Source organism: Crocuta crocuta, unplaced genomic scaffold, assembly GCF_008692635.1.
Source record: "Crocuta crocuta isolate KB4526 unplaced genomic scaffold, BGI_CrCroc_1.0 scaffold28, whole genome shotgun sequence".
In the NCBI taxonomy this organism is placed as follows: Eukaryota; Metazoa; Chordata; class Mammalia; order Carnivora; family Hyaenidae; genus Crocuta; species Crocuta crocuta.
Window position 1 is genome coordinate 9,175,669 of NW_027533256.1, and position 21,886 is coordinate 9,197,554.

At 48.4% G+C, this 21,886-nt stretch overlaps 1 protein-coding gene across 2 annotated transcripts in view; it reads right to left on the reverse strand.

Moving 5' to 3' along the window:
- ARHGAP22 (Rho GTPase activating protein 22) overlaps positions 1-21,886 on the reverse strand; it is a 169,443-nt gene that overhangs the window by 76,464 nt on the left and 71,093 nt on the right. For both annotated transcript variants that reach the window (XM_077746435.1, XM_077746436.1), the window contains exon 3: positions 15,093-15,180. In XM_077746435.1, the coding sequence (XP_077602561.1) occupies positions 15,093-15,180 (88 nt within the window). The remainder of the gene's footprint in view (positions 1-15,092; positions 15,181-21,886) is intronic.

The following is a 21,886-nucleotide window of genomic DNA, read 5'->3' on the forward strand; positions in this document are numbered from 1 at the left end:
TTACATGCATTGAGCACCTGCTGTGTACCATAGCACCTGCTATGGATACTGCTGTATCCAACCGTCCCTGCCAACGCCCATCCCAGCCGTTATTATCACCGTCCCATGAGGCTCAGGCAGACGAGGTGACTTTCAAGGCAGTGCTCATGGCTAGGAAAAGCTGGTTCTTTCCTGGGTCTCTTGGACTGGAAGCTCTGCTCTTTCCACTCGACAGCAGGCAGCACCTGGACTATGCTGGGGTCACCGGGTGGGGCTGCAGGCCGGCAACTGGATGTGCAGCGTCCTCCCCATGTGCAAGAATGTGCAAGAGCCGGGCAGAGGGGGGTGTGGGGAGAGGGGCTGGAGGGGAGGAAGACGAGCCAGGTCTTCTGGGTTTGGGCTCCTGAGATTGTGGCCTGGATTCCCAAGGTCAGCGAAAACTGGGCCTGCTGAGAAGGGCCTGGGGCTCTGCCAGCTTCCCTCCCTCTCCTCAACTGTATGGCTTTCCCAGGCCTGCTGTAACTAACTGTCACCGACTGAGTGGCTTAAAATGACAGATGTGTATTCTCCCAGAGCTCTGGAGGCGAGAAGTCTGAAATCAGGTTGTAGGCAGGGCCGTGCTCCCTGTTAAGGCTCTAGGGAGGTATCTGTGCCAGGCCTGCCGACTAGCTTCTGGCGTTGCCTGGAAACCCGTGGCTTTCCCTGGACCACCGCAGCCTCTGCCTCCATGTATCTGAGGGTCCAGATTTCCCTCTTCTTATAAGGGTATCAGTCCCCGGACTTAGCGCCTACACTACTCAGAACCTCATCTTCACTAATTGCATAAGCAAAGACCCTATTTCCAACTGAAGTCGCATTCTGACGGTTCCGGTGGGCATGGACAATGATGGCCTCCCTCCTTTCTTTTTTTTATTAAAAAATTATAATGGGGCACCTGGGTGGCTTAGTCGGTTAAGCGTCCGACTTTCGCTTAGGTCATGATCTCGCGATTCGTGGGTTCGAGCCCCGCGTCGGGCTCTGTGCTGACTGCCCGCTCAGAGCCTGGAGCCTGTTTCAGAGTCTGTGTCTCCCTCTCTCTCTGACCCTCCCCTGCTCACGCTGTCTCTCTCTCTCCTAGAAATAAATAAAAAAATATTAAAAAATAATATAAAAAATTATTTTATGCTTATTTATTTTGAAGAGAGAGAGAGACAGAGTGAGAACTGGGGAGAGGCAGAGAAAGAGGAAGACACAGAATCTGAAACAGGCTTCAGGCTCTGAGCTGTCAGCACAGAACCCGATGTGGGGCCCAAGCCCACAAACAGTGAGATCATGACCTGAGCTGAAGCTGGGCGCTTACTGATTGAGCCGCCCAGGTGCACCTGCCATCTCTCCTTTCTAAGCCTTGGCCACCCTAGCTGTTTCCTGGCGCTCAGTAAGGCATCAGAGCAGGCTGTGCCCTAGGGACCCAGAAAGATGTCACTGACCTTCAGAAGAACTTCCAAATCTGGAGTCTCTTAACTGATTATAACCCTAGTTTTTAATATTCTGGTATTCCAGAATAATGTGCTTGAAAACTTTTTTGAAAAATTTAAATCCAAGTTAGCTAACATATAGTGTAATAGTAGTTTCAGGAGGAGAATAACTTGCTTTTCAAAAGTGCTGAACTATGGGTACTTTTGTGATATGTGTGTGTCTGTGTATTTTTTTTTAAATTGGGATAATTTACACTTGGGGATACGCTGCACTAGAAGTTTGGATCCAGTAAAGATAAACTTGTTTAGAAAGTGCTTTTCTATTTCTCCATCATCCACAGGGGAGGAAGAAAACCAAGTTGTCTCTATCACAACATAAATCTTTATTCTGGTCCCAACACCTTCCAAACCAGGGGTATTCAATCACAACAGCCTAGAAACTGCTGCAGGCGACACATCAACCTGACACCCTTGAGTCTCTACCTACCCAGGAGAACCCTGGAGAAAGTGAAGGTAATCCAGAAACTCTTTCTTTGAAATAAAACCAGAGCTGGGGCACCTGGGTGGCTCAGCCAATCGAGCATCCAACTCCCGGTTTGGGCTCAGGCCATGATTCCAAGGTATGAGATCGAGCCCTGTGTTGGGCTCTGTGCTGACAGCATGGAGCCTGCTTGGGATTCTCTCTCTCTGTCCCTTCCCAACTCTCTCTTTCCTTCTCTCTGTCAGTATAAATAAACTTTAAGAGCAAACAAACAAACAAAAGAAATAAAACCGAGCTCCCAATCAATTAAAAGATGTAGGCTAAGAACAACAAAAACAGGGATAAAAATAAAAATCTCTAAAGTATCAAGTAAGAAACAGATTACTTGAGGATAAAGAACCGAAAGGATAGTATTTGGAGTAAAGCTTGAAATTTAGCCTGGGACATTCTCCTCTCCAGGGCAGAGTGAAAAATTATATGACAGCTAGAAAACATGCACAGAAAAATAGGTTCATGATTCAAGAATAGCATGAAAGGGGGGCACCTGGAGGGCTCAGTTGGTCAAGTGTCTGATCTAGGCTCAGAGTCATGATCTCCCAGTTGGTGGGTTGGAGCCCTGCACCAGGCTCTGTGCTGACAGCTCAGCCTGGAGCCTGCTTCAGATTCTGTGTTTCTTTCTCTTTCTGCTCCTCCCTTGTTTGCACTCTGTCTCTCTCTCTCTCTCTCAAAAATAAAATAAACATAAACACATAGCATCAAAGAATATTTCAAGTGTTCATTATTATCAAAATTTTCTTTATTTTATAGGGTTTGGTCTGTTATTTTTTACTATTTTATTAATTTACTCTAATAATTTGTATCAGAGGGGCAATGTCATTAGCGCTTACATTTCATAGCTTTATGTTTTTATTTCATGCTTTGGATATGTACACATTTTCAAGTGTATAAATTACTTAGCCTCGCTAATTTTTTAACAATTTAGGTATTATGTACATCTTTATATGGGAAATATTGATAACTGACATAATCACAGATTAATAATCAACACAATTAATGTTACAATTTGAGAAAGGCAGGGAATAAATACCTGCATACCTGTGTGTTATTTCTCTCTGGGAGCCGCAATGACTAATGTCCTACTAATTAGCTAGTGCTAACCATGTGCCAGGCGTCAGTGACTAATGACCTACTAGTTAGCTATTGCTAACCATGTGCCAGGCACAATGCTGAATGCTCTCCACAGAGCTGCTTTTATTGAGGCCATTTTACAGATGAAAAGCCCGAAGTTTAAGGGGCTACATGACTCCCTCAGGACCCAGACTTGGGGAGAGGGTGAGACAGGACTGAATCTCAGACAGTGAGATGGAAAACCTCGCCCTTAACCACAACCCCACATGACAAATGATTCAGCCAATATACAGCGATCACTTTCTCGCCACCTTTGAGTGGAGCTTATTATGAGCTACACTAGGGCTCAGAGACGCAAACCTTAATGGAGAGATCAGGCATGTAAGATGAACTGAGAGAACAGGTGGGGGTACAATAGGGAGTGGTGGGGATTCTAGCCAAATGGAGATCACTCAGCTCTAGGAGGGAGCTGGTATTGAGCTCCAGTTAATTGTTTATACGGAGAAAGCAGACCCACATTTACTCTTCAGAAAACTATATTTTCCATAAGTAAAGTTTTTTTTCTTTTAGAAATATTTCATTAGCCAAACAAAATATTTCCTGTGGGCCAGAATCAGCTGATGGGTCATTGGTTTTGGTCTGCCCCTCGATTTGTAGCCTGAGAGCTAGATTCAGTTTCTTGTCATTGTCTGCCTCTCTCTGCCATCACTTTCTGCTCTCTTCCTGCTTTTTTATTTTTTTATTTTGAGAGACTGTGAGAGCATGAGCAAGGGAGGGGCAGAGAGAGAGGGAGAGAGACAGAATCCCAAGCAGGTTCCATACTGTCAGTGCAGAGCCCAACGTGGGGCCCAAACTCACGAACACTGAGATCATGACCTGAGCCGAAACCAAGAGTTGGATGCTTAATCCACTGAGCCACCCAGGCGCCTTTGCTCTCTTCCTGCTTTTGAATTAGCGCTCCTTCATTGGTTCAACTTATCAAGCACTTTTTTAAAATTTTTTTAATGTTTTATTATTTCTGAGAGAGGGAGAGAAACAGCGTGAGCAGGGGAGGGTCAGAGAGAGAGAGGGAGAGAGAGAGAATCCCAAGCAGGTTCCATACTGTCAGTGCAGAGCCCAACGTGGGGCCCAAACTCACGAACACTGAGATCATGACCTGAGCCGAAACCAAGAGTTGGATGCTTAATCCACTGAGCCACCCAGGCGCCTTTGCTCTCTTCCTGCTTTTGAATTAGCGCTCCTTCATTGGTTCAACTTATCAAGCACTTTCAAAAGCCAGGCACCAGGCTCCGAGCGCACAAGTGCAATCCTGGCCTGCAGGAGCCCACAGCCCGTGGCTGGGAAGCACGGACACTTCCCTCATTTGAATGTGCACACAAGTCATCTAGGACACGTTGTGATCACACAGATTCTGCTTCAGTAGTGCCGGGTGGGGCCTGAGCATCTGCATTCCCAGGAAGCGCCCAGGTGATGCGGATGCAGCAGGCCCATGGACCACACCGTGCATAGGAAGGACCTAGAGTAAAGGATGACCTTTTGGCTAAGAAAGTTCCTAAGCCGAAGGCTCCCTGCGCTTGGCTTTTCAGAGGTGACCTGGGCCGTCCAACACCCCCAGCCTCTAATCCCCTGCCACATTCCTCCCCTCATCCTAATTTATCTTGAGATTTCGTCTAGCTGAGATCACTTGTAAAGAATTTTATCTACATCTTTGTTCTGAGCTGGCACTGAGCACGCCTCCTCCTGCACATCGCCCCTTCCTGATCTGGGGCATGTATCTCTCTCTGAGGAATTTCTGTCTGTGCCCCTCCATGTCTCAGAGCCGTGGTACCCAGCACCCGCCTGGGCCCTTGCTGGCAGCCTGCTAAGGGTGACAGCTTGGCATGGGAGCCACCTGGACAGACCCTGGACTCCACTTTGTACTTGTTGTGTGACCTTGGACAAGCTGCTCCCCTACCCCCCATGCCAGTTTCAGCATCTGTAAATCAGGGATGTCATGTCCACTTGCCAGGGTGTCAGGGAGATTGGGCCAATACACTGTAGGGGGCCCCTCTCACTTCCCTTTCTAAAAGGAAACTCAATCACTTTAAGAATTTCATGTTGCTTGTGTCCTGAAGAAAATACTAACATAAGGAACTAATTTCTACTGTTGTCCCAGGAACGTGATCAATTACACTCAGAGGAATTATAAAGTCTTCCTTGGTGAGTGGCCTTTCATTCAGTCAGCAGACATGTTCCCATTCCTGGTGTGGAGTCAGATGTGTAAGGGGTGAACCATACAGAAGCTGGGCAGACCTGTGAACGGTCACCAAAGGTGGGCAAGTGTCACACACAGGTGTCTGCAAAGTCAGGAGGTGTAGAAGCAAACTGTTGAATAGCATGTTTGGCAAACTTTCAAATAATAATCTCCATGTATTTTCAGGTGAAACACTTCTGGGAAACAATGGGCCCGGCTGTCAATCAACAAATACACCACAAATACACAAAAAGTGACGAAATTCAGAGGAGGTATTGCTAGTGTACTTTTTACAACCTAAACGCCTAGAGCCATTGCTTTAAATTCAGAGGCATTTTTACCTGAGAGGCTGTCTGATGACTGAAGAAAAGCACATTGACCAAATTATTTGGAAAGGTTACCAACCAAATTAAAAAAATCAGTTTACCTTCTGTTTCTTGGTTTTGCAGATGCCCTCTTATACTACCTTTTTATTTTGAAATAATTCTAGAATCACAGAAATTGCAAAGAAATATACAGCAAGGTCCTGTGCACACTGCCAGGGGAATATCCTACATAATTCTAGCACAGTATCAAAACTTGGAAACTGACCTTGGGACAATCCACAGAGCTGACTCGAATTCCAACACATATACCTGGGCTCGTGTGTGTGTGTGTGTGTGTGTGTGTGTGTGTGTGTGTGTGTGTTGAGGGGGGTACTACGCAATTTTATTGCACATGTACCTTCATGAGACCATCACCACAGTCAAGATACTCAAGTATACCAGCGTCATGAGTCTCTCTCTGATACCCCTTCATAGTCCCACCCAATTCCTTCACCCCCGTTCCTGACCCAAGCTGTAGATACTTAAGTTATCTGCATTTTGTGCATGAGGGACCTGGGGCACAGAGAAGTCAGCAACTTGCCCAAGATCATGTAGCTAGTAAGTACTGGGTCTGGCTTTTGAACTCTTTATCATGAAAGAAGCTTATTGTGGAGGGGGCGTTGGGGCAGAGCTCAGAGCTGCAGGTAAGTGTGGGGACAGCCTCGTTGGCAGAAGTCTGTCCTAGAATTAAACATGGCCCCCGATGTCACCTCCTTCATTCCAGACTCATCTCTGTAAGTACAGCCTCTGGGCTCCTTAGCCCTGCAGTTGCCCCTCTTCTGGAGGCAGAATTAGTGGGGCCCAGTGCAAAATAAAAATGCAGGGTTCTGCCTTCAAAAAGCAGGAAAACAGTGCCCTTGCAGGTATTAAATACGAAGTTTATTCCTTTCTTTTGTGAGCTCTCTTTTGACCTGGCAGAGGGTGGTTCCTGGATCAGCAGCACCAGTCAGCGTCACCTGGGAGATGGTTATGAATGCAGATTCACAGGCCCCACCCCAGAATTCTGAAACCTGTAAGTTTGGGGATGAGCCCAGCAGTCTGGGTTTTAACAAGTCCTCCAGAGGATTCTGGTCCATAGGGAACACTGCAGTAGAGCTAGGATTCAGTAGAGCAAGAAAGGAAGAGAGAGAGAGAGAAAGAGAGAGAGAGAGAGGGAAGGCATGAAAGACACATGGTGGAGGGTTGGGAAAGTGTCCCCTGCACATCTATAGATCTTAGTTCACTCTATGGTCACAGCTCTCTTGACAAGTAGGTAGTTCTATTTCTATATCAGATAACGAAAAAGAGACTCAGAGAATTTAAATTATTGGTCCAAGTTCTCCGAATTAGTGAGTGGCAGAGCTAAAAGTTGAAGTCTGGGTCTGTTTGACTCCTAAGCCTAGGCTTTTCCCCCAATTTTTCTTCCTCCTTCCCCACTTCTCTCTCATTTGGAGGGTGCTCGCTGAGCATCTGTTCTATGCCAAGACTGCACTGAGTCGCCTCCTCATTGCAACTCACCGGGCAACGCGGTTGTGCCAGATATGGCTGCCGCACACTGGAAACGCAGCTGGTATCACCGAGCACTGGGCTTGTTCATTTCATTACGAATGTGGCTTGCATTAGGTCTTTATTGAACAGAGCTGCTCTGGAGCATGACTTTGGCCAAAAGAATGAACTGCACGTTCCTCTTCAAGGGCATCTATTTCCAGGGACACCAGGGGGAGTTTCCCACACCTGGTACTGTGGTCAGTTGGGAAAAGTGAGGTTAAGACAGGAGGGCCAGACCACAAAGCAAGAAGTCCAGGCAACCCCTTTCGGATTTGCTGATTCTCCCGCTCCCAGGGGTGACGAGTGCTTGTGAACTTCTCATCTGATTTCATTTCTAGTCATTACCCATCGTCTGGTGCTCCGCGGGCAAACTCAGCGGGGCTGCCCGAGGTCAGGCTGATACGCAGGCTGGCTGGTACCAGGTGCCGAGATAGGCCGACATCGGCATCCCGCTCAGGAGGCGGCTAATGGGATGAGCGATGCTCTGTGGATGTCAGGAGCCCGGGATCAGTCTCCTTCCGCGGGCTAATCTGTGTGTGCTGGCTTCGTTTCAAGGTCAGGCCTCTGAGATAGCGGGTGGCAGCTCTTCTAACTGCTCCAAGCCGCACGCTGGATAAGGACAGGCGGCAGCAAGCCCAGTGCCCGGAGTGGCTTCAAAGACCCCGTGCAGCCATGAGAAACTGCTGGAGCCCATTCTTTCTGGGTGGCACCTTGGAGGTCACCAAGACCTGCCCTCTTATCATACAGATCGGGAAACGGAGACCCAGGGAAGGGAGGGAAGCTGCCCCAGCAAGTCAGGGGCTGAGCTGGGTCTGGACCCACTGCAGAGATGTCAGGGCCCCTTCACTGAGAACTTGGCACATGCGCATGTAACTGCACACAAAGAATCATGGCTCGGCTTTGAGTGGCCAGGCTTCTGAGTTGCCTCCCGCGGGTCCCTGTGAGTTTCTGCCAGGGTCTATCATCTTGCTCCTCCTGAGGCAGAGTGGTCTTCTCTGCAGACACCGGTGGGGCAAGGTAGCAAGCACAGCACAGCTGGTGGTAGAGACGAACGGCAGCCCACCCTCCTCAGCCCCTGCCTGGTCCTTGCAACGCCCCCATCGTGACCCCGGGTGCCCTTTCTAACATACAGCTGTGGGTCTANCTGTGCGTGGTCAGGGCCCCTTCACTGAGAACTCGGCACATGCGCATGTAACTGCACACAAAGAATCATGGCTCGGCTTTGAGTGGCCAGGCTTCTGAGTTGCCTCCCGCGGGTCCCTGTGAGTTTCTGCCAGGGTCTATCATCTTGCTCCTCCTGAGGCAGAGTGGTCTTCTCTGCAGACACCGGTGGGGCAAGGTAGCAAGCACAGCACAGCTGGTGGTAGAGACGAACGGCAGCCCACCCTCCTCAGCCCCTGCCTGGTCCTTGCAACGCCCCCATCGTGACCCCGGGTGCCCTTTCTAACATACAGCTGTGGGTCTAACCATCTCTCCTACCAGCTGAAGACTTTCAGTCTTTCTGCCCAAGCCTCCTTGACCAGCATGTGATGCTCCCCGTGACCTGGCCCCTGCCCACTTGCCCCCCTGGTCCTCTACTCCGAGTCTCCACACACCTTCTCCAGAACCCCTGTGCCTTTGCGCCCTCTGTCCCCTCTTCTGAACCATTCGGGGAATGTGCTCCTCCTGTCTGCCCATCTGGAGGAGTGACACCTTCCCTGACCACACCCACAAGTCACCCTCCCTCCTTGCTTTGGGCTCTCAGGCCTGGGGACACCTCTGTCAGAGCACTTACCACACGGCATTGGGATTGTCTGCTTACAGGTAGTAGCTAGGCAGTAACTGTGTTATTATTATTAATAATGACGATAAAGAGAGATCGTAGGGAGGAGGGAAGGATATAAGAATAACAGACTATGAACCCGGCACTGGGACCTCACTGCATCCTCACCAAACCCGACGCACTTGCCTCTATTGTTACCTCCAGTTTATAAACGGTGAAACACAGCACAGGGATATTCAGTGACTTGTCTTCGGTGGCAGGGCCGGGCCTCTGTCCGGGTATCCCTGACTCTTGGAGGTGAGCACTCTGGCACGCTGACCAGAGCCAGATGCTACGGGGACATGCGTGTCCTGCTGGGACAGTGCAGGACACAGGCAGGAAGGGAGGTGGTGCCTGGGCTCGGGGTCCTGACTCTCCCCTCCCCCCCGACCCCCCTTCTGCATGCAGACACCAGCTGGCTCCCGGGACCATCTGCCTCCCTGGCACGTGTGGGCACGATGACCACGTCTCCCTGATTTCCATGTGGTGTCACTGCTCGCGCTGCACAGACCTCAGCCCTCAACTCCTGGTTCGAGCTGAAAACCCAAGAGGCCGGAGGCAGCCCCCACCCAGGCTGACTCCCGCAGGGGAGGGCTCCGTGGGAGAGTGGAGTGCCTGCCGACCTCTGAACTGAGCGGCTTCCGCCGGAGCCTCCAGCACTTTATCTTGAGAAAGACAGTCTGCGGGCCCAAAGCAGGCAGGCATTCTGCCATGGGAACTGGGCCCAGACTCAGAGCAGCCATTATACCCTCCATGACCTCCCGCCCAAGAAGACGGCACTTCCCTCCTCCTACTCCCTCAGACTCAGGGCAGCTGCCGCTCCTGTCCCGAAGGGCTTATCCCCAGCCCCACAGGCTGAGGTCCTTGCACCCCCAGGAGGAAATGCACCTGCAAAGGCACCCTACCTTGGGACCCCGGTGTGGTTCTGCAGAAAGGGTCAAGGCCAATGATGTGATACTCAGCCCTCAAGAAAACAGAACCATAGACTGTGTCTGGTGCACTGCGTGTTTGGTGGAGACTGTCACCTGTCACCTCCCCTCCCTTCCTGAAGGCACTAGAGTCTCTTGCTTCCACCGTGTGAAGTTTTGGTGGGAGGGTCTGTCCGGGTGCTGGAGTGGATGGGCCTTCCCTTGCCACGTGAGTGTCGCCGGGCGCAGGCCCGTGGCCTCAACACCAGCACTGAGACTCCGGACTTGAACAAGCGACCCCAGGACTGAGGGGCCAACTGAGATGCAATCTTTCCGGCACACGTTCCTGACCCCCCCCTCTGTTTCTGCCTCCAGGACCACTGAGCAGCCCTGCTGCCTGCCCCTTCCACAGGGAGCTCTCCAGCTTCCAGAAGATTCCGCAACCTCTGACCAGTTCTCCCCTTGCCTGAGTTAGCCTGAGCTGGCTTCACCTGCAATTGGGACTCTTGAAAGATGCACCCAGCCATGGAGGAGACATTACAGTCTGGCAGTTAGTCGCCAGAAAGACTTAGGGCTCCGGGCTAACTCTCTGTAGGCACCTGACGTGCCTCCGCTTGGCAATACTGTGCTAATACCCGAAGAAGAATATTTGAGCCACGTCGCGCTGCTTTATTGGTTACTCAATTCATTCCATCAGACATAAGTATCCGATGGATTTAGCAGCTGTTTTGTCCTCAGTGCCAAAGCAGGCCTCTCCACTCCTTGCCCCATTCCGTTCCTGCATATCTGGAGGGAGGCCTAAACATGGCCTGGGGGCAGAGGGTTAGGGTTAGGGTTAGCAAGCCCAGGGGGATCAAGTCCCCAAGGGGCAGACAGCTTTCAAAGGGCTGGGGGTCGGTGGGGTTTGCAGGTAGAATTCCAGTCACCAATTCCAGCGCATGTGGGTTTCGTCCCACGTCACCAAGTGATTCTCCGACACCAGCTGGGCATCCTACAACTTAACTCTGTATTCACACTATCTACCTGGAGAAAACGTCAGACCCACGGGGTAGGGGTTCAGTCCTACAAAACGGCCTACCTCACCCCACACACAGGTGCCAACTCAAGGCCACGCTGTCATCGTGCTTCTCACCCATGGGCCGTGGGTCTCAGATTCCCAAACCACCCACTCCTTGGCTTTGGTGAATTTGCTAGAGCGGCTTACCAAACTCAGAGAAACTGTTTCGTTTCAAGATCACTGGTTTATTGTACAGAGATATACTCAGGAACAGCCACGTGGAATTGCGGCGTAGGGTGAGGTATGTGGAAAGGGCTGTGGAGCTCCCGGGCCCTCCCTGAGCACATCATTCTCCCCACATCTCCACGTGTTCACCAACCTGGAAGGTGTCCAAACCCTCTCCTTTCGGTTTGTTACGGAGGCTTCGTTGCGTGGGTATGATTTATCACATCACTGGCCATTGGTAATTGAACTTAATATTTAGCCCCTCTCCCCACCCGGAGGTGGACCTGAAAACTCCAATCTTCTAAACACTTAGCTGGGTCCCCTGACAACCAGACTCTAACCTGAGTCGACCCAGGGGCTTTCCAAAAGGCACCTCATTAACATAACAAAGGGCACTCTCTTCACTTAGGAAATGCCAAGGGTTTTAGGAGCTCCTGCCAGGAACCAGGGAAAGCATCAGGTATATAAATATCTATCCATCTGTCTAGTCTAGCTACTTATCTATCTTAATCCAAATCACAGCGTCAGGCCAGGCAACTAACTGTCTGGGTAGAAAAGGCCAAGTGGGAAGGAGACCCAGGCAGGTTCCTTGAATCCCAGCCCCTTTCTGGGGCTTGACTCCTTCCTCCTGACCAGGAGCCAGGAGTGTTGGTGCAGAGCGGAACTCTGGTTTAGACCCTGGTTTAGAGGTGGCTCAAGCTGCAGTCCCAGCACTTAGTGACCGTGGGAGCACACCAACAATCAGCGGGGAGGGCTGGCTGAAATGCGCAGGGATGGGGCTGGGTAGGTAGGAGGGCCTGTAAAGCCTGTCATGTAATTGGCAGGTTTCTCCACTAGAGGGCACTCACAGTATAATTTTCCCTCACCTATTTACTTTTAATCCTAACCTGATGAAAAGTTGAGACTTTTCATACTGTTGAAGAACAACTTAAAATTCATGTAGTTGATCTTATGCATGATTATACCTGAGTCCTACCACATTTCCAAGAGTTGTCAAGCGTTCCTTCTCTGGGATATCGGGTGTGGCCCACCTGGCCTTTTGCAGCCAAAATGATTTGCCCAATGGAGATGGCTGAGCCCTTCCTGCTCAGCGCCCCACGAAGGCTGACTGGACCCCTCACTGCCCATTACTGACCCGCTTTCCCTGAGCGGCCTCACATCTGCCTTCACCCTCACCCCCGGCCTGCTCCACAGCCTTCAGGAGGGCTGCGTGTGCAAAGACAAGGGGGCAGTGATAGGGCCCAGGTGGAAATACACTAGGTCCTTCCTGTACCAAGTGCCCGTGCTGGGTAGCAGCTTTGTGCCTGGGTGCCAGCCCTGACTCCCACTACCATCTAGCTGTGCATCGTGGGTTGCATCTCCTCTCTAAGCCCCAGTGTTTTTTTAAATCAAATTTTATTTAAAATTTAAAAACTTTATTTAAAATAAAATAAAGTATGCCCAGGGGTGCCCAGGTGGCTCAGTCGGCAGGTCATGATCTCACGGTCGTGAGATCAAGCCCTGCATAGGGCTCTGCACTGACACAGTGGAGCCTGCTTGAGATTCTCTCTTTCTAGCTCTCTCTGCCCCTTCCTCTTCCCCACATGAGTGTGCATGTGCATGCACTCTCTCTCTCTCAAAAAAAAAACAAGTACTCCCTTGGAGGGATGTTTTGAGCATTGTAGCGGGCAGAATAATGGTCCCACAGACATGTCCACATCTTTTTTTTCTTTTAATTTTTTAATGTTTTTTTTTTAATATTTTATTTACTTTTGAGAGGGAGATAGAGACAGCATGAGCAGGGGAGGATCAGAGAGAGAGGGAGGCACAGAATCTGAAACAGGCTCCAGGCTTGAGCTAGCTGTCAGCACAGAGCCCGATGCGGGGCTTGAACCCACGAACCGTGAGATCATGACCTGAGTCGAAGTCGGACGCCCAACCGACTGAGTCACCTAGGTGCCCCTTTAATGTTTATTTTTGAGAGAGAGTGAGAGAGACAGAGCACAAGTAGAGAGAGAGAGACACACACACACAGAGTCCAAAACAGGCTCCCGGCTCTGAGTTGTCAGCAGGAACCCGACATGGGATGGGACTCATACCCACAAACTGCGAGATTATGACCTGAACCGAAGCTGGTCACTTAACCGACTGAGCCCCCCAGGCGCCCTAGACATGTCCACTTCTTAATTCCCGGGATCTGTGGATGTTACCTTACATGGCAAACGGGTCTTCTTCCCCCCAGAGTGAACGAAATCCTTGTAAATAACTCTGACCCGGATAAAGAGCCTGCACACTGGTGATGTTTTCCCATCTTGTCCTTGGGGCAAACGCTCAGGGCCTTTGTGAGTCCGTGGCTGGGGCGTGCCGCCCTCCCCCTTTCAGTTCCAGCCTCCCCTTACTGCTCCCTAATTCCCAGGCGCAGGCCCCTGGCCCCTCCCCCAGTCCCTTCCTCCCTGCCCTCTTCATTTCTCTCCTATCTTCTTTGCAGAAGCCTTTACCCCTGTTCCATCGTCAGCCAAGCCTCTCTTTTCCACACCACACCCTGGGACCCTCTGCCGCCACCTTCTAACGTGCAGTTTTAGTACCAAGGTTTTTGCAGTAGATTAAATACCCACGTGGGAAAACCCAAAGGAAACCAGGGGCATGTGCACTTCGCATCCAGGGCGTGAACCTGGGGAGGGGCTTCCTGCCTTCTGCCTGTGTCTCCTGGAATTGCCAGTAAAGACACAGCAAAGGTGAACGGGTCCCTGCCCCGGGCCTGGCGGCACTCACCGCTGCTCCCCACAGGCCGCTGCTGGCTGGCCTGAGCCTGGGCTGGCTCTCGGGGCACAGCAGACAGTCAGGTCACCTCATCAGACTGGCGGGGTGGCCGGGCTGCTTGGACACTGGAAGCCTGTCGGTTCGCAGAGCCCAGTGAGACCCGAGTACATTGGGTTCACTGCCACCACTTCCCAGAAGGAAGTCTAAATTTGGACGGCACACTGGAGGCACGTGATGACGAGATGGCTGTCACTAATGTCCTGCCCAGGGCCTCGGCTCTCACTGTTCCCATCCATGCGGGTGGCCTCTTCATTCAAGTGCCTGCAATGCTTCCAGAGGCCTTCTATCTGCAGGGAGCTTGGCCATGCACAGGGCAGGCCAGAGATGCCAGAATTAGCCCCGGGAAGCAGCCAGTGGAGCTAAGGGGGTAGGGTAGCCCCCAGTCTGCTCATCCCATGGGCGGGGCACCTCCGAGGCCTGCTCCCCATGGTCCCCACAGCTGCCCCCGGAATTGAACCCTGGGTTCCCACAGCGGCAATCTGCTCACTAGCACGCCCGGAGTGGCTTTCCTCCCTCCCTGTTCCCTTCCCCCTGCTTTTTGGGAATCACCTCTTAATAAAACTGCTAGGAGCCGGGTCTCAGGCTCTGTCTCTGGGGGAAGCCAGGCTACCAAAAGCAGCCGACTGTGGAATCAGCCCTTCCGGAAGCAGAGTGGCCTCAGCTTCGAGACACATCTACTTAGTTCAATAACAATCACATTTGAAAACTGGGAATTTTTTTCTTTTAATGGTTCTGTAACTGCCAACACGATAGCAGTTCCTTGGATTAAAATATTTCCCTTCATTCCACCGCATCTCCATTCTCTGTTTTGAGATTCATGATAAACCTTATCTTAAGGCTCTGTATCTGTGCTAGTGGGTTTTCCCTGCACTTATCTGCATATGATCCAGATGTTGTATTTGGACCTTCGTCCTAAGATATGCCCGTTGCCTGGTTTCCCTTGTGCTTATGCGAATTTTAAAATCCAATTTCCAAAAGTGAATTACCCAGACAACTGATTGGATTTTCTAATATGCCCCCAGATTTGCAATATCCTCTAGATTTTGCCCAAATTTCTGAGTAGCGCTTGGAGACAGCGCTGTTGTTCTTAGAGGGAGGAGCACCCTGAAGGAGGTCTGCCCTTCCAGGCCAGAGGCGCCCCAGCAGGGCCAGCAGGGCCAGCTCCAGCACAGAGCTGACAGGTGCTCAGGCCTACCTGGGCTGATCTCAAAGAGGTGCTTCCCTGCGTCCTCGGGGCCAGGAAGGAGTTCCGTCACCCGGGTGCCTTGCAGAGAAATAAATCCCTAAAATGAAGAGACAAACACAAACAGGGGAGGCATGAGATGGCTGGGGAAAGGGTTCCTGGAGAGAGAGGGTGGGGCTTGGGGTCAGGGGCCCAACCTTCCGGGTGCTGGTGGGGCTGACTGGGTGCCCGCAGAGGCATGTGTGTGTGGGATCCCGGGTGGACTGGGGCGGACATTGTGGTTTACACACGCAGTCGGAAGACCTCTGTCCACAAGCAGAGCCTGGAGGTGTTAATCCCCGGTTAAGGCATGGAAACGCACCTCTGAAGCAGGGAGGAAGGCCCCCATCGTTACCCCCTTCCGCCCCCTCACCCTACCCCGTTCTAATGCAGCCTTCCTGGGGCATGAGATTTAGGCTCTGGAGGGTCAGGGAGAGGAAGGCTGGCACACTGGGGCTGGCTTCTTGCGTGTGACTGGCCCTGAGGTGACACGGGAGATCAACAGCTCTGTGAGTCCGGTTCTATCCCTGCCTGGGGGCTGGGATTTCATTTCTTGTTTAGTGGAAGTCAACTAGCACACGGGAGGTACCCGGCACAGATCTCACCATGTGCCTGGGGTATCTATGTATGTACGTTACCGTACTCTCCAATGCTGAAATCTGGTAGGCTAAAAGACCATAGGGTGCCGGGACAGGCACACTGGGTTTGAGTCTCAACCCTGCACTTCTGGGCTGTGTGACCTCAGGCAGACCACTTAACTTCTCTGAACCTCCGTTTCCCCATTGGGATAATGGCACCGTAACTCCCACTTCTCGGGGGGCATTGAGACACCAGATTCCCGTTCAGGAGTCCCTGCTTGAGATGGGCGCTGTCACAACCACCTTTCCTCTAGCCCTTTTCCCACCCACAGCGCTAGGCAGGGCCTCCTTTTTTCCCTTTCTCTGTTAGTGACTGATCTCTGCTGTGGCTTTTCTCATTTTGTTCATGTTCAGATTTCCTCATTTAAGATTGCATGTAGCTCTGGCTATATATTTTTGGCTCTCTCCATGCAAAACCTATCTTAAAATCCATTTCTATAGCATATATCTGGGCCTTAAATCCTGGCTCAGTTACTGGGTGGCTGTGTGACCTCAGACAAATTGCTTAACCTCTCTGTGCAATCTCACAATTATCTTATTTGTGAAATAGGAATGATAATGATACTTTGTGGGGCTGCTGTGAATATTGAACGAATGGTCCTGGGAAGGCCTTACAGCAGTGTCTGGCACATATTAAAGCACGTTTGCATCTATGTTTGCCCAGGTGAGGGGCATGGTTATGTCACCTGCAGCCCCCAACTCCTGTGCGTGTTCACAGAGTGTTCTTCTCCGCACACCATCTTTTCCAGGCAATTCCTGGGTCTAACAGGGTAGCTGGATTCTCTACATGGCCGCTGGTGTCTCATGCTGCAAGGGACACACGGACATACCTTTTCTCATAGAAGCCACACAAAGGCAGGACAATGTTGTTGCTTTAGAGAAATTACAGCAATAAACCAGAGAACCAGCTGGCAATTGTTGTAACTGAATCATCGGTTGCTTTCTTGCTAGGGAATCTGGAGCTACTGGGAATCTATTAGGAGTGCAGCCCCAGCGTGGGGAGGCGTGTTCATCAGATGGTGTGGACAAGATCCATCACTGGCTGACGCAATGATCTCTGGTGCTTGCTGTTTCAGTAACTAGGCACTTGCTCTATTCCTCTGTTCCTCAAGAGCAATCATCCATAAAATGGGAATAACATTGTTGACACTGACATTACTTTTTTTTTAAAAAATAAAAAAAATTTTTTTCAAGAGACAGAGCACAAAGCAAGAGAGAGGCAGAGAGACAGGGAGACACAGAATCAGAAGTAGGGTCCAGGCTCTGAGCTGTCAGCACAGAGCCCGACGTGGGGCTCAAACCCACAAACTGCAAGATCATGACCTGAGCCGAAGTCGGAAGCTTAACCGACTGAGCCACCCAGGCTCCCCTGACATTACTTTTTATTCCAGCTAAAGAGAAAAGCAGTCATAGCTACTGTTTATGGGGCTGGTTCTATATTCCCGGCTCTTTGTTTAAGTAGTTGGATCTAATCTTTCTGGAGACCTCACGGGGCAGATACTATTATTGCCATCTTCCTGGACGAGCAGATGGAGGGTGGAGAGAGAGAGAGCGACCAGCTCCTGGTCCCACTGCTGGCAAGGGCAGGCTGGGAGGTGCACCCAGCCGCGTCTGATGCGGAGCATATCGCCTCTCATTTGTGATAGCAGCTGCTGTCTGACTTTGTGCGCAAGAAGCTGTTGTAGAGAGCCAGGCTGTGACTTTGGGACCCACTGTTCTCCTCTCAGTCTGTGAATCCCAGTGAGGTTCCCACTGTGGCAAGGGATCTTCAGAATTGTTTTGGGGCCACCCAGATCCCTCCTGCCTCCATGAGTGGAGAGCCCGGCTTAGATCCCAGCACGTTTCTCTGCTCCAGCACTGGGTGGGTGTCGGGGCGGGGGGAGCGGAGGCAGTCTGCTTTCCCATTGCTCACGACAGCAGTAAGCTATGTAAGGAGTCACTGTGAAGCATCCAGGGGAGACACTCAGGGCGGGTCTGAGCCTTGAGCAGAGGACATGAGAATCACCTTAGAGCTTGTCAAAACACAGGGCACCGGGTCTGTGCGGTGGCAAATGCTTAACCATAGGCTCTCAGGAAAAAATAAGGCCACCAAATTTGTAGCGTTTGCCAACTGATATGATGTAAGTAACCCCTGTGGCTGATTTTATAAATTGACAGAACAATTGTCAGTAAGGATATAGATGGCTTGAAAGACCACCATCAACTAACTTGACCTAATTGCCCCCCCCCGAAAAATGAAGAACATGCATTCTTTTTAAATGCACATGACACTATGATGGCTATACACAGGTCTCGATAAATGGTAAAGAATTTAAATACAACATTAAGGGGGCGCCTGGGTGGCTCGGGTGTCTGACTTCGGCTCAGGTCATGATCTTGCGGTTCATGAGTTCTTGCCCCGCGTCGGGTTCTGTTGCTGACAGCTCGGAGCCTGGAGCCTGTTTCGGATTCTGTCTCCATCTCTTCCTGCCCCTCCCCTGCTCATGCTCTCTCTCTCTCTCAAAAATAAATAAATATTAGAAAAAAAAAACCACAACACAATGTTATGTTCTCTGACCACAAAGGAATCAAGTTAGAAATCAGTAACAGAGAGATTTCTGGAAAATCCCCAAATATGTGAAAATCCCATGAATATACTTCTAAATAATCCATAGATCAAAAAAGAAATAAAAAAATTAAAAAGTATTTTGTATTTTATAAAAACAAAAACACGACATTTAAAAATTTGAAAAATGCCTTTCAAGAAGTACTTGAGGGCTAAGTTATAGCACTCAGTGCTGACATTTGGAAAAAAGGCCTCTTAGGTCTCTACCTTAAGGAAGCACATAGAGAAGGGCAAGTTAAACCCAAAGTAAAACAAAGAAAAAATAAAGATCAGAGTGGCTACAAATAAATAGAAAAATCATAGAGAAAAATCAATGAAACCAAAAGCTGTTTTTTTTTTTGTTTGTTTTTTTTGTTTTTTTTTGTTTGTTTTTCCAAAAGCTGTTTTTTTAAGATCAATACAATTGATAAGCTTTTAGTCAGACTAATCAGGGGAAAAAAAGAGATTACCAATATCAGGAATGAGAGAGGTGACATCACTGGAGATTCTTAAGATATTAGAAGGACAAGGTGATGTTAAGAACAACATTTGCTAGCAATTAGACAGCTTAGCTGAAATGGACCAGAAAGATACAAACTACTGATGCTCACTCAGGAGAAATAGAGACATAGCCCTATACTTTGCACAGAAATGGAACTTGTAGCTAAATATCTTCCCACAAAGAAAACTCTAGGCTTAGATGGCTTTATTTGTGAATTCTGTCAAATATTTAAAGAAATAATACTAATACTACCCACAGTTTTCTTGAAAATTAAGAAACAGGTTTATTTTCCAATGCATTTCATGAGGCCAGCTCTATCTTTACATATAACCAGTCAAAGATATTACAAGAAAAGGCCATTACAGATTAAGATCCCCCAGAAACACAGATGCAAAAATTCTCAGCAAGAATTTAGCAAATCAAACTTAACAACATATAAAAAGGCAAACTGTAATTCACCATATTAGTAAAGTAGAGAAAAGAATAGGACCATCTCAATGGATATAGAAAAAGCATTTGAAAAAATTCAACATCCATTCCCAATTAAAAATGTCAACAAATTAGGGATAAAACCAACTTCTCCAACCTGGTAAAGGGTATCTATAAAAAACTAAAAGCTAATACCATACTGAAAGTTCTTCCCCTCAGACCATGATCAAGACAATGATGTTTATTCTTACCACTTGTACAAAATATTATACTGGAGTCCTAGCTGCTGTAGCAATGCAAGAAAAAAGTTGCTCAGATTGGAAAGGAAGAAGTAAGGAGCACCTGGGTGGCTCAGTTGGTTAAGCGTCCAACTTAGGCTCAGGTCATGATCTCATGGTTTGTGAGTTTGAGCCCCACGTCAGGCTCTGTGCTGACAGCTCAGAGCCTGGAGCCTGGTTCAGGTTCTGTGTCTCCTTCCCTCTCTGTCCCTCGCCTGCTTGCACTCTGTCTCTCTCTCCCAAAAATAAATAAACATTAAAATTTTTTTTAAAAAAGTAAGAAGTAAAAGTGCTTTCACAGACAACCTAATTGTCTATATAGAAAATCTGGTGAAAACCTACAGAAACTAAACTGTTAGTTTGTAGTTATTAGAACAAATAAATGAGTTTGGCAAGGTTGCAAGGGCACAAGAGAAATGCACATAACTGAATCATATCTCTAGATACTACCAAGGAGCAATTGGAAACTGAGAATCAAAACCATTTTTAATTTGCATCAAAAATATGACATACTTAGGGATAAGCATGGCAAAAGATGTTTAAGTCTGTTCACTAAGATCCATAAATCATTGTGAGAGAAATAAGAGAAGACATAAATAAATGGAGAGATACACTGCGTTCATGGGTCAGAGGACCCTTCATTATTCAGATGTCAATTCTCCCCAAATTGCTCTCTAGATTGAATACAATCCCAGTCAAAATCCCAGTGAGTATTTGGTAGAAACTGACCAGCTGATTCTAAAATTCATGTGGAAATATAAAGGACCTGCAATAGCCAGACAATTCTGAAACAGCAACAAAGTTGGAGATCTAATATTGCCAGATTTCAAGACTTAGTATAAAGTTACAGTAATCGCAACCATTGTGATATTGGCATCAAGACAGACAAGTAGATTACTCAAACAGAATAGGATGTTTGTATACACACACACACACACACACACACACGCACGCACGCACATATAACTGATTTTTGACAAAAGCACATAGGCAATCCCGTGAGGAAAGGAAGTATCTTCAGTAAGTGGAGTAGAGTGATTCCACATTCACATGCAAAAATAATAAACTTTGATCCGTGGCTCACTTCATGTACAATAATATGCTGAAATGAATCACAGACCTAAATGTAAAATCTAAGATAGAAACTTCTGGTAGAAAGTGTTTATGACTTTGGATTGGGTGAAGATTTCTTGGATACATCAGAAGCTCACTTCATGAAACAACTAATTGATAATTTGACTCACTTAAATAAAAACCCTGTTCCTTAGAAGATACTGAGAGAATGAAAATATGAGTTATGAAATAAAAAAATGAGAATATGAGACTAAGAATGAGAAAATATTTGAAAATCATGAGTCTGATAAAGGACTTGGACCCAAAACATACAAAGCATTTTTGAAATTTAATAATGAGGAAGGGACCTAATTTTAAAATAAGCAAAACATTTGAACAGATACTTTACCATAGAAGAGACGAGAGTGGCAAAGAAGCTCACGGAAAGATCCTCTACATCACTGGGCATTCTCATACGCTTGACATTTGATAAAGCCTTTTTGAAAGTAATTGCATTATTTTGCAATCTCTAAAATAATGTTAAAATAAAATATCCCTTTAACCTAGTGATGAATTTTGAGAATTTGTTCCAAGGAAAGACAAACGCACAAAGATACACGTATACTGATGCTCACTGAAGCATTGTTTTCCTAATGGAAAAAGTGGAAAACAGCTTACTTGCTCATCAAAGGGGTGTGGTTAAATTATTTCAGGTACAGCCTTCCAGAATGAGGTAAATGCAAAAGGTTTCTAATCTGAATTGTTAAGTAAAAAAAAAGGGGGCGCTAGAAAAATAATTGTAGTACGATCCCATCCCAATTTCTGTTACTGCCCTCTCTCAAGAACCCACACGTTACTAAACATACAGAAATGGCCCTGACAGCTTACACTTTGGGACAGAGTGGTGAGGCAGCTTTATGGTTTGGCCAGTAATGTTGGCATCAAAATAAGGAAATTTAATAAAAGGAAAAGAAAAGAAAAGAAAAAAGAAAAGAAAAGAAAAGAAAAGAAAAGAAAAGAAAAGAAAAGAAAAGAAAAGAAAAGAAAAGAAAAAAGACAGGAGCACATGGGTGGCTCAGTCCATTAAGCGTCCGACTTTGGCTCAGGTCATTATCTCATGGTCCGTGAATTCGAGCCCCGCATCGGGCTGTGTGCTGACAGCTCAGAGCCTGGAGCCTGCTTCAGATTCTGTGTCTCCATTGCTCTCTCTCTCTCTGCCCCTCTCTGGCGCTCTCTCTCTCTCTCTCTCTCTCAAAAATAAATAAACATTAAAAAAAAAAAAA